The sequence below is a fragment of the Platalea leucorodia genome (assembly GCF_965183815.1).
Source record: "Platalea leucorodia genome assembly, chromosome: 1".
Classification (NCBI taxonomy): domain Eukaryota; kingdom Metazoa; phylum Chordata; class Aves; order Pelecaniformes; family Threskiornithidae; genus Platalea; species Platalea leucorodia.
Genome location: NC_138823.1, coordinates 147,286,689 through 147,298,922, shown reverse-complemented (window position 1 = coordinate 147,298,922; position 12,234 = coordinate 147,286,689). Strand labels below are relative to the sequence as shown.

General features: G+C 38.5%; 1 protein-coding gene across 1 annotated transcript in view; it reads right to left on the bottom strand.

The window, feature by feature from the left end:
• Positions 1-12,234, bottom strand: part of MALRD1 (MAM and LDL receptor class A domain containing 1) — a gene marked incomplete at both ends in the record, with an annotated part of 328,396 nt that overhangs the window by 69,237 nt on the left and 246,925 nt on the right. Inside the window, 2 exons of the mRNA XM_082329648.1 lie at positions 572-773; positions 8,617-8,774. Of these exons, the coding sequence (XP_082185774.1) occupies positions 572-773; positions 8,617-8,774 (360 nt within the window). The remainder of the gene's footprint in view (positions 1-571; positions 774-8,616; positions 8,775-12,234) is intronic.

The following is a 12,234-nucleotide window of genomic DNA, read 5'->3' as shown; positions in this document are numbered from 1 at the left end:
TCGTACAGGAGAAAAACGATACAGTTCAGTGATGGTAGATCACTCTCAAGCATGGTTCGTAAAAACACTAACAGGCCTTCAACGACAGTAATATTCTGAGTTGCTATAATTACTCATATGTTCAACTGTCAGCTATAACACAAATCTGTCTTCCACAAACCATCAGAAAATATCTTTGTTCAGATACTACACTCAGCCAACAAATAGATAGGAATCCCTCTGATAGGTATAATGGCTCCTTTCCTTTAGGGAAAAACGTGCTGGTTAAAAATTTGCCAGGTGGGCCACACATGATAAATTTGATCTTTCTTTCCTTGACATATTTTTCTTTCCCTTGAAAAACATATACTTCTTTGCATTATTGTGCTGCACCCATTTCTTTTCTACATTTTTTGGAATGAAGTAAAAGCATAGCAGTATTGCAATAATTTCAAAAGAAAAAATTCCAGATTTTGTAACTGTGACATTTTGTAACTGTGAGATTTTGTAACATTGACATATGAAATGCTACAATTTTCCTCTGCCCTCTGAAAAGAAAACATGTATTGTAAATATTTGTGCAATAGCATACCTCCATCAATGCATTCTGGGGTGAAAGAAATATCATCAAGAGCAAATTCTGTGGGTTCACTCCACCCCACTTCAGCTTCGAAGGCAACTCTGAAAGGGCTATTACTGGAGAGGACCACATTTGCATACATCCATTTGTTTTCTTCGTTTCTACTAGAAGACCACATAAGAATATCCATTCCATGTTCTTCAGCTGTGTATACCTGTTGACAATGAAACCCAAGAGATGCAACTGAATTAGCGTTAAGCAACAGAGGAGCGCAGCTAGCTGGACTAACATAGGCCAGGCCCAGTAGTGCAGCTACCTGCCTGGGTAGTACTGGCCCTCTTAGATATGGTTCAAACTCACATCTTATTGGTGATGACCAAATATTATTGAATACTTTTTCTAATGCTAGTCCAGCTGCAAATAAAAATCTACTATGAAAACAAAATAAAATAAAAAAGAACTGCTAATGCAATCATTAAGTGGAAAACTACAGACAGTTTTGGCCTGACATATAGAAGCTAATGAGTAAAGAATCATAGAATCGTAGAACCATAGAATCATAGAATCATAGAATCATTTAGGTTGGAAAAGACGAGTCCAGCCATTAACCTATCACTGCCAAGTCCATCACTAAACCATGTCCTCAAGCACCACGTCTACCCGTCTTTTAAATACCTCCAGGGATGGAGACTCAACCACTTCCCTGGGCAGCCTGTTCCAGTGCCTGACTACCCTTTCGGTGAAGAAGTTTTTCCTAATATCCAACCTAAACCTCCCCTGGCACAACTTGAAACCCTTTCCTCTCGTCCTATCGCTTGTTACTAGGGAGAAGAGACCGACCCCCACCTCACTACAACCTCCTTTCAGGTAGTTGTAGAGAGCAATAAGGTCTCCCCTCAGCCTCCTCTTCTCCATACTAAACAACCCCAGTTCCCTCAGCCGCTCCTCATAAGACTTGTGCTCTAGACCCTTCACCAACTTCATTGCCCTTCTTTGGACATGCTCCAGCACCTCGATGTCCTTCTTGTAGTGAGGGGCCCAAAACTGAACACAGTACTCAAGGTGCGGCCTCACCAGTGCTGAATACAGGGGCACTATCACCTCCCTGGTGGTGCTGGCCACACTATTCCTGATGCAAGCCAGGATGCCATTGGCCCTCTTGGCCACCTGAGCACACTCCTGGCTCATGTTCAGGCGGCTGTCAACCAACACCCCCAGGCCCTTTTCCACCAGGCAGATCTCCAGCCACTCCTCCCCATGCCTGTAGCATTGCATGGGGTTGTTGTGACCCAAGTGCAGGACTCAGAACTGAGCCTTGTTGAATCTCACACGACTGGCCCCGGCCCAACAATCCAGCCTGGCCAGGTCCCTCTGTAGGGCCTTCCTACCCTCCAGCAAATCAACACTTCCACCCAACTTGGTGTCATCTGCAAACTTACTGAGGGTGCACTCAATCCCCTCATGCAGATCATCAGTGAAGATGTTGAACAGGACCGGCCCCAACACGGAGCCCTGGGGAACACCACTCGTGACCGGCTGCCAAGTGGATTTGACTCCATTCACCACCACTCTCTGGGCTCGGCCGTCCAGCCAGTTTTTAACCCAGCGCAGAGTGCACTTATCCAAGATAAAGTGGATAAAAAATACCACCATAGATAAAAAATAAATAAAATCATCAAATAGTGAAAGCAATAATGACAATGAATGAATTCACAATTAACCAACAACTGATGAATTAATGCCAACCACAGGAAAGTCTGGAGATTATGCAGGTAGTTGCCTTTCGCACTCAGGTGTCCAAAATCCTTATACAATCTAAAACAGGTCGGAAACAATGAGAAAGAACTGGAGTAATGAAAGTAAGCATATCCTAGCCATTCCAGATGATAATTAGTTCTTTAAGGGACTGAATATTTTAATCATTATCCTCTCCTCATCACTTTCAATGCCATCTTTCTCTTAAGACTTTAGACTAATTTTCCAGTGACCTATGGGTTCATGTTCCTACTTGAATGCCCCAGTTTAATGATGGAATAAAAAACCTGAGACCCAAGAAAGTTATAAACTTAAACCCGTACTAATGATCTGTGTAACCACATACTTTTTCCTCTCCCAGACAACTTGGTGGGACAAATAAGCTAAAAACCCAAATGGCACTGTGAACTACATACTTTACAGAAGTTGATGTATTGATTAAAATATCTCTGATGCTTGAACGCTCTTGCAAGTTATTTCATTTTTGGAGGAGAGGACAATCAAGAAGACTGATGTACAATAATCCAAATCAGGACCTAATTTAGTCGAGCCTGATGTTTGGCTACATGACTGTGTAACAACACTATTGTCTTCTTGAAAGCATGCATCTTGCAGGGCTAAAAGGACAGGTGTTGAGAAGAAATAGCTGATTCAACACATAAAAAATGAAAAACTGAGTGTAATCACATTATCAGGCTCTAAGTCCCTAAGAAGTTGAAACTCTTAATTAAAATAACTCTACATGTGAGGTCAAGACTATGTTACAACACCTGTATGTGTTTGATGTTTTTTTCGATTCCTTTTTGGTGGGTTGGTAGGAGAAGTTTTTCATGGTAAAAATTTCAAAGCACGCTGCCTACTTGAGCAGTTCTGTCTATGTACAGAGAAACTGCATTATGTCCATAGTAAACCTGGTCTCGGAGCGTGGGGTCATTCTGTGTACATACAGATCAACCCTGCAGCTCAAGCTCAGTAAAAAGAATAAATACGTCATGAAACCTGCTGTATGTACACTGGCTAATGGGTCTGGGGTGGCAGCAAGTCAAACTGGGTCTAAAATGCAACATTTTGATGACAACAGTTTCTGTTCTTATAGATGTAAGGTAATTTTATATGTATTGTCTTTTTTTTTTTTCTTTGAGATTTAACTCATTTACCACAGAGTAAGGGCATGCAGATATGTAATTCTTATGGATTAGTTAATATGTTGTGTTAATTTATGTGGCTGTGCCCTCAGTTAGGTTTGACTAAAGTTTAAACCTGGTGTATGGTTTCTCATAACAAGGACATAGGTAACCTGCGGAAACTGATAGCATTTAGTGTAAATCTCTAAACTGGTACATAGAAAATCTCAGGTGAGCTCCCAGCTCCTCCATTTCTCATGTACACTCCTGGGGAAATCCTTTAGTCCCACTTTCTCCCAGTACCCCTGAATACTTTCACTTCATTTCTCCATGTCTTTATCTATCCATAACTAAGTCAGGAAAGGGTCTGTGTTCTTATGCATCTTAAAAAAATTTAGCTGAAATTTCTAAAAGAATAATACATAATTTAAAATACATGCTAAATTAAATGAGATTACAATGGAGTTCAGAAAAATGGGAAGCCCAAGGAATCTGTTCCTTTAGCTGGGGATACAGATCTTATTCTCTCAGAAACTGTGCCCACAGAAAGTGAAGAAACAATTGTAAGATGTAATACTGTATTCTTCGCTGACGTTACCTATGCAACTGAGAGTTCAAAGCATCTTCTGGGTCAGCAAGTACGTTTAGCTTGTACAAAATTTTTGCTGGCCTGTGTAAACATACACAACACATGAAAGGTAGAGAAAATTCTCATGGATATGAGCTCCCTAGAGCCCTGGAGAGCTACAGCTGTTGTGGTGCTTAGTGCCTCCAGAGACTCCAACACCTCCCTACACAGCATCCTATGAATTGTGTACAAGCTAGCCTGGTAATGGAAACAATTTAACATGTGAAAGAGGAAAAAGCTAGCAAGATGAATCCCACTATATAGCAAAAAAAAACTGTAGCAAAGTTCCATTGGACAGCTCTGTATCTATCAGTCTGGGGAGATTGTGCTCCAGGTAATACCAATCTAGTTGTGGGCTAAATCCCATCATTTTAATTTAAAAGTAATAAGCATGTATTCTACTAACTAGTCACTATATCTATCTATTCCTCATTCTGTGCCGACACCGTTTCCAGATTGCACACACAATCACAATCACAAAGAATGGGAACCAACAGAAACAGAGCTATCACTTCATTCACTGCACAGTGAAAAGCTCAGAAGTGAAAATACCCAGTACACACTTCATGGCGATTTTAAGAAGAATTTAGCGTGATAATCTGCATAAGACGAATGTGTGAGTGAAGCTTTTATACTTGCTTCTTGGTCTTTCCCCAAGGTGCCTTTGCCAACTGGTTCATTTGTAGTCCATATGTGAACAGCATTCTTCAGCAAATCCCATTTCCCTGCCTTAAAATCATGACTCAGTTCTAATTCTCCACAGCATGTCCTCTGCATTAGAAACTCCTGAATCCTTTTTTCAACTTCTATTTCATTCTGAGGATGGGGAAAGTGCATGTACTTTTGAAGTTCATGAAATATAAACTGCTATTTTCTACTTAGTCATCAGCAGTTACAACTTGTGGCTATCCTGTACCCTCATGCTGACTTTTCAAGATAACATATCATCTTCCTGATCTTTGCCTGACTCTAGCAGTTGGCATGCTAGAAGGTACTATGTTCCATCTGAAAGGTTAATTAACTAAGAAGCCAATGCAGATCTGAAGGGTGCATAATAAGATGTGTATTCTCCCATCATTCCCAACATATAGTCTTTAATCACCAGCCAAGGGAGCAGGAAAATCTTGTGAAAGACAACCTGTATTTTCACTTCCTTAGGCACCAGAGACTTGTGTCAGCTGAGGAAACTTCCCACTGACTCCAGTGAATAATGATACTATGTTTTCTGCTCTACATCCTTAAGATTGTGCCTTTGAACTCCTCATGTTCCTTGACAGTCATCATTGCACATCTTCCCTGGGCTGAAGCTACACCAGAGGCAGACTGAAATTGTTCCTCTAAAGCCCACAAATCAGATTAGCAAAACTGTATCACAATTCACTGTCACAATAGAGAAGCACTATAAAAAGTTTTCTACCTGTTTTCTCTTTATTTCTTTAAACATGAGACTGAAGTAATAAAAAATGTAGTCATTTTTAGTAAAATTGACCTGTCCTATACCAAAACTTACTATACCTCAGATCCGTTAGTATCAACAAATACCAAGGCAGAAAACTGATATATTAGAATGATACTATCACATCAGGAATTAATTTTGGTTTTAATTCTCAATTGTATGACAAACCTCTGAAGTAAATGGACAGAGACAGAATGCTGAAGCTTAATGAAAGCTGCGTGTTTTCTGTCTCTCTGACAGATGACCAATAGGATCCCCATTGGAATGAAACAGATGTGAAAATCACTTCCATTTCTTGCTGAAACTTCTCTCCTGTTTCATTAAATGCAACTAAATAGTCATAAAAATATAAAGAGAAATGCATTTTTTAAATTTACATTTGCAGCATAATGCCGTAAAAATTGTTTATATTAAGAGCTATTCTTGTTCAGAGCATATTAATTGATATATTAGACCAGCCATGTATTTAGTGCTGAATAACTCACCACTCAAAGGCTGTTACCGTTTACTCCTAAGGAAAGCTAGTGGTTTTGTACTTAATCATTATGAAGCAACTTTTTTCTCCTGTTGGCTAGTAGCTGACTGATGTCCTGAAGCTTCAGTATTCAGATCTCTTTTAAATAGCATCCATTCTATGTTAATGCAAGAGTTGCTGTAAACATTGTGCCCTTTTTAGAGATAATAGCCTATGCTTTTGGTTTCCCTATGAACATATTACAGAGTTTATTACAATAGAATTCTGCAATTGAAATGTGCATTGTGAATACAGAAGAGAAGCACTTCTAATTCCTTTTTCTCTATTCTCAGTGAATAGTTCCTTTTCTGGGTAAAAATAAAATTATTCTGATAACTTCACATTATTTTGTGTAGTTCTACCACACCTGCTTGCTATACCAAGACATCCTTCATTTTTATCTTTCTTTTTTACAGATTCCCTGTATATCGTTTTAATTACACCTTATCAGTATGCTCTATCTCTGCAGTCCTTTTTTTATAATTCAGACTTGACCAGATGATAGCTGTATTTCAGATAACAGCTATAACATCAGCTTTTGTACTGATGTTATTGTATTCTAATATTATTCAGACTGCCTGTTACAGCTTGACTTTTTTCACCTCCAGTGCAACTTGAACAAAAATCTTCACTGAGCTGTTGCTTTTGAAGTTTTGAACTGTTGGTTTTGTTGTTTTTCTTTTTTGTTCTTTCAGGGTTTTTTTCACTTAAATTGTTACAGTTCATTTATATACTTGATGTAATAACAGCAAGCGTTGATGTTGAAATAGATTATTTTTTTGACAGAAAAAAGCAAAACATCCATAAGGGTAGAGTGGGTCTGCGATGATAGGATGATAATTCTTTGCTGAGTATTTCAGTCTGTTATGATTATTGTTATATGTTTCTACATAAAGATTACATGTTGCAAAGCCATAAAAAGAGAACCTTATTTGTATGTGGGAGTAAGACATTTCTTTATGGATATCTTTATGAAATGGAAGGTAATAAGAGGTAATTAAACTAGTCTGTTTGAAATGCAAAAAGAAAATTATAAAGCAGTCTCTGTTTGGCTGTCTGTCTACTAACTCACACATAGGCCACACTCATCTACTTATTCACTAATTCTAAGTGTTCTGTGATGCTTGAAAAACTTCAGGAGCTGCTTCAAAAAAACCCGTTGTCTGCACTCTTGCATGCTGTAACATCCAAGATACTTGAATTTAAACAAGTAGATAATCTCACAGTATTTCAGTTACCAACAGATCCAAAAAGCAATTGCTGCTTGCTTTTTACTTCAATTTAATCTGGAACTGCTCTCAACCTTTACCTACTGTTTTGTTTTCTTAGCCTTAATGTGCAAAGTTTGTGTATGTGGGAAGATAAATAATATAAACAGGAAAGAATGGACTTGAAGACATGGTGGAGTATTTTAAAAGCTATATCCAGATAATAAAATTACAAGGTTGCAATATAAACACTTCTTAAAAATTCATCTTAAATAACTGAAGTATCTTTGGGAAGAATACATTTTGAGCATTTTTACTGACTGAATAGAAAGAAATGTTAAAATAATGTAATTTGAAACTCATTTAAAATAACTTTGAAAAGCAGAAGTTTCTGCTGCTTATAATAAGCTCATGTAATACAGCTTTTTTTCTTTGTTATTATTAATTAAGTTTATAGCAATGCTCAGGGTATTCATGAACTAGGTGCTAGAGATAAAATTGAGATACAAACCCCATCCTGAAAAAAATTACTTAAAAAAAGATAGACAAAAGGTGGAATGAAAGGTAACATTATTCTTTGGCTGGATATAAGGAGAAGCTTTTCCATGCTGGACAGTTAAGCAGTGGCAGAGGTTGCCCAGAGAGGCTGAGTAGTCTCCATTTATGGAAGCTTTCAAGACTAGGTAAATTCCTGAGCTGCCTAGTGTGGTCTTGTAGCTGACCCTGCTTGGAGCAGGAGGTTGGACTAGAGACCTCCTGAAGCCCTTCCAGCCTGAATTGCACTATAATCCCATGGAATTGGCCTATTATTGTCCTTTACAATGGAGAACGAGACCAAAGACAAACAGAGTAAGAATAAAAACAGTGGTCCAAACTTCCTGACTTGATTCCAGGTCCAAGACCACAAAAATATTCTTGCTTACTTTTAACATAGACTAATTTAGTTCAGGAGTTTGATAGTATATGCAAATTTTTATATTCTGTCACACATAATAAAACTGACATAAGCTGTATTTTCAAAATTTAACAAACTCCCACAGATAGGAGTCTTGCTCAGACCTCTAAAAAAGGCACTAACATATTTATTCAGTGAGCCACATGAAATGAGTTGCTTGCTGAGGGTTCACATCACTGCTTGGACTTTTACTAGGGTACTTAACTACTAAAAGTGTGCCCATTAAGGATGCTTGGCAAACAGCAAGAAGACATTTTCATGGAAGCTTGAGCTATAATTGTTAATAAGGTTAAATGCTTTGTTTCCAGTTATTTTAATCAAACCCCCTCCATACATGGTGACATTAATATGTTTAAAACATATTAATAAAGCAAATATTACTATGTCATGATGTAGTAGAAGTGGTTTTTCTCTTACCTTTAAGACTCCTGTTTGTCTAGAAGCAAACATCCAGAACCAGAACCGAACCCTACAGACCCCGAGGCTAGCTGGGAAGAGTTTGGTGGTAATTATCCTCGCTCTGTTTCCTTCCTTCTGGGCAGATGAGTTTACATACAAAAAATGTTGTCCTTTACCTTATTAAAAAGATAAAAACCATTTATAGTTTTTCAATACTACTTCATGCTTCAGAGCATAAGCATTTTTACACACACAGATACTAGTATCTTTTACCACACACATGTATACCCTACCTTGGTTGTACAAGAATCTTGAATGTTAATACTTTGTGTATTTCTGGTTTTTACATACAATATTAATATAACCTTCCTCAGAGCTCACTCTACTTTTTTTATCCTTGTGTAAATACTTGATCTGTATTTGAATAACAAATTTAAAACATGTTGCAAACACAAACACTCACAGATTCTAAAGATCAGTTTGAAGGCTGACATTGCAGGAGTCAGGAGCACCTTTGCTGATAGCTCTTATGCAGGAAAATTCCCTGTCGTGCAACATGGCAGTAGGGAACACACTGAAGCCCTGAGGCTTGTTAATGGGCCAAGATATCCATATTTCCTATCATTCAGCTGCTGCTGAAGAACCACAAGGTAGCATAAAAGAGAATTCATTGTTCAGTTCCAAGCAGAAAAAGATGCCACCCTCTTACACCCCAAAAGGAGCCTATCACCTAAAATGAACACATACCACCAAAAGCAAGTGGTTGAATAGGCAAATCATGCAGCTGACTTTTTTTTTTTTTAATTAACTAGCAGTAGGCCCTTCTTTGTCATCACTTTAATTCCGTCTGCTATGGTAAAAGCAAGGTTTGGTCCTGCATGGAGAAAAGAGTATGACAAAACCCTCTGTGGCAAAGAGATTTTTCACAAAGAGGAGGGCACCTGTTGGGGCTGTCCTGAGCAGCAATACACAGAAGACCTTAGCAGATATCTTCCTCCTAAGTCCAAAAGAAGCAACACCCGGAGATCAGAGCTCAGTTAGTAGATGTTTTGGAGTAGTTGAACTACTCCAAAGGAAGACTCAACCTCATGGCTCAATTCTTGTTCCTGATGTAAAAGACTGCATTCCACTTCATTATAACCAGATCAAATTTTTGTCTTTGTGTTCTAGCACTTTCTTCAGTTTTCATTTGGAATGGGGTTCTGACATCTTTCCAGATTTGGTCTCCCTGTAACTTCACTGACAGCGTGCTATGGTAGCAGGAAAAGCACAGTGCACTCTTTCTAATCTAGTATGGAAGGAATGCCTTAGCTGCAGCCAGAATAGCTGTAGAATGGTTAACTATCTCAAAAGGGCTTCTTCTGGGGAATAAAAAAAAAAAAAAAACAACCAAAACCAAACCAAACCAAAAAAATCACATTATTCTACCTCAAGACCATAATCAGGCTCAAAACTAAAGTTTTAGCTTAACTTTACGGTCCTTTACAAAGAGAAGGCTTCAGAGTGACTGAGACTTTCGTCAAGCTAGACTGGGATTGGGAGGGGCTAGGAAGGTATGTCAAGATCCAGGTAGCATATTTTATCTCAGGTAAATTCATTCCTGTCCAAATCCCCTTCGTTTTTGTAACTGTGGCTTGTTTTTTCACTCCTGGTAGGCTGAGGGTGGCATTAAGACACGCTTAAGAGGGGGTACAGCTGGCTGGACACACGCTACTATTTAGTGAGGGTCAAGTAGACAGTAGCTGCAACAGTGTTCCAGTCATCAGTATAGCTTATATTTGTAAGTCAGGCATGGACTGTTATAAGATCATAATGAATTGTAATTGTATTGTTTGATGGACTGTAAATAAACTGATTTCTTCTATCTATCTAAGGCAGGAGCTGGACCCCACTGGAGAGTGCCAAAGGCGACAAAAGCTTAGGCAAAAGCGTGACACATTAGGGTGTGATAGTATGCAGGGACAATAATGGGCTTGGAATCACGATGTGTCATCTAAATTCCTGCCAAAAGACATTAACTACTGGTCTTTACAAAGGTGGAAAGGCCACCTTTACTTAACGTGGAAAAGGATCATGTATAATTTTATATATGTTCGATAAATAAGCATCAATGGATGAAATGCACGAGTCATCTTCACCCACACCACCTGGCAACGGCCACTGCAAGTGGCTGCTGAAGCTCTGAGCTCACAGAGAGCATGTCTGGGCAGCCTGGTAAGGCTTTTTAATGTAGTTTTACTGACCAAACAGTTTTGCTGTCAAAACAGGAGGGTAGAGATACATTTTTTATCTAAGCTAAGGGACATAGAGGGCACTACAATCAAGCTGTCCCCTTCAGACGGTTCTCCTGTGGTGGGATGTGCTCCAGTCATGGCCATACAGACAGTCTGTACTCCGAAATGCAGAAGAACAGCCTTCCTGGTAAGCATCCTTGCATTACTCTTGTGGAAGGGACATTCCAGCTCATGAGAGGCATGAGCTCTATTGTAGAGTTAATGTAGAGCTGTGGCTTGGTGTGCTTGTGTGTTCTCTGCAGAGGGCACACATACCACACCTTTGAGTCATCTGGGAAGCTGATCTCAAGGACTCCATGAAATACAAATCTAAACTAGAAAAACTGTGTATGTGCAAACATACCTTCAGTCCCTGTCTGTAAACCGGACAAAACAGTGTCTTTTAAACTGTGGTCTCTCCACCATACCACACCTCCAACTCTTGCAGAAGTCAACAGGTAGGAACTTCTGCATATGAACTCCAAACATTACTGTCCTAAACCACCCAGCTCTTCTTTAATAGTATTCAGAAAGTCAGTCAGTCAGTCCTATCTATCTTTTACTTACATAAATGTATGAAATGATGGAACACATTGGTAAGGTACAGATAACAAAATTAGTTAGGCTGCTTACTAAGCTTTATTTCAGCAAGAACTTTTTAAGTAAGCTCTCTCAAAACTCTATATTCAAACCTTTAAAATACCTCAGTTATTCAGAGAAGAGAAACTTTTTTTTTTCTGTTGACACTGTTGAAGGTCATGCTTAGCCTTCTCAGGAGAAAAAAGTTCAGAATTTTTAATCTAAGGAATGTATCCTAACTTTTCTTTTAAGGGACACAAGACATATGAAACATGATCAGAATCATAATAGTAGTCCAGCCAGCCCGATGTGAGCTCTTCTAAACCTCCCTGTAAACAGCTGATTATCAAGTGATATATCTGAAAAGATTGATTCCAATTAAGATGATTTTTTGGTTTTTTTAATTAAGAAATATTAATGAATCTACAGTGCATCTACACTATACCATCTTCTCTTTCTTATAGCAATAAATTGTCAAATCCTTAAAAATAAACTTGGTGCCTTCATACCCACTCTGTATACCTACCCCTCATATATGAGTTCATGTATTCTGCAGCTAAATCTAGGAGTGCAGTTTCATATGCTTTGCAATTTAAAGTTTCTCAAATCTCATTCTGCATTAAAGTAAAATAATTCAAGAATGTAGATCTGTGAAGAATACGGTATATGATTTATATATCTATGTGGGACATAACTTTTAAGCAGGTATGATTGTAAAGAGAGAAGCAATTGTGATGGTCTTGAGGCAGATGCAGAGAAGAAATGTTCAATGAACTACTTGCTA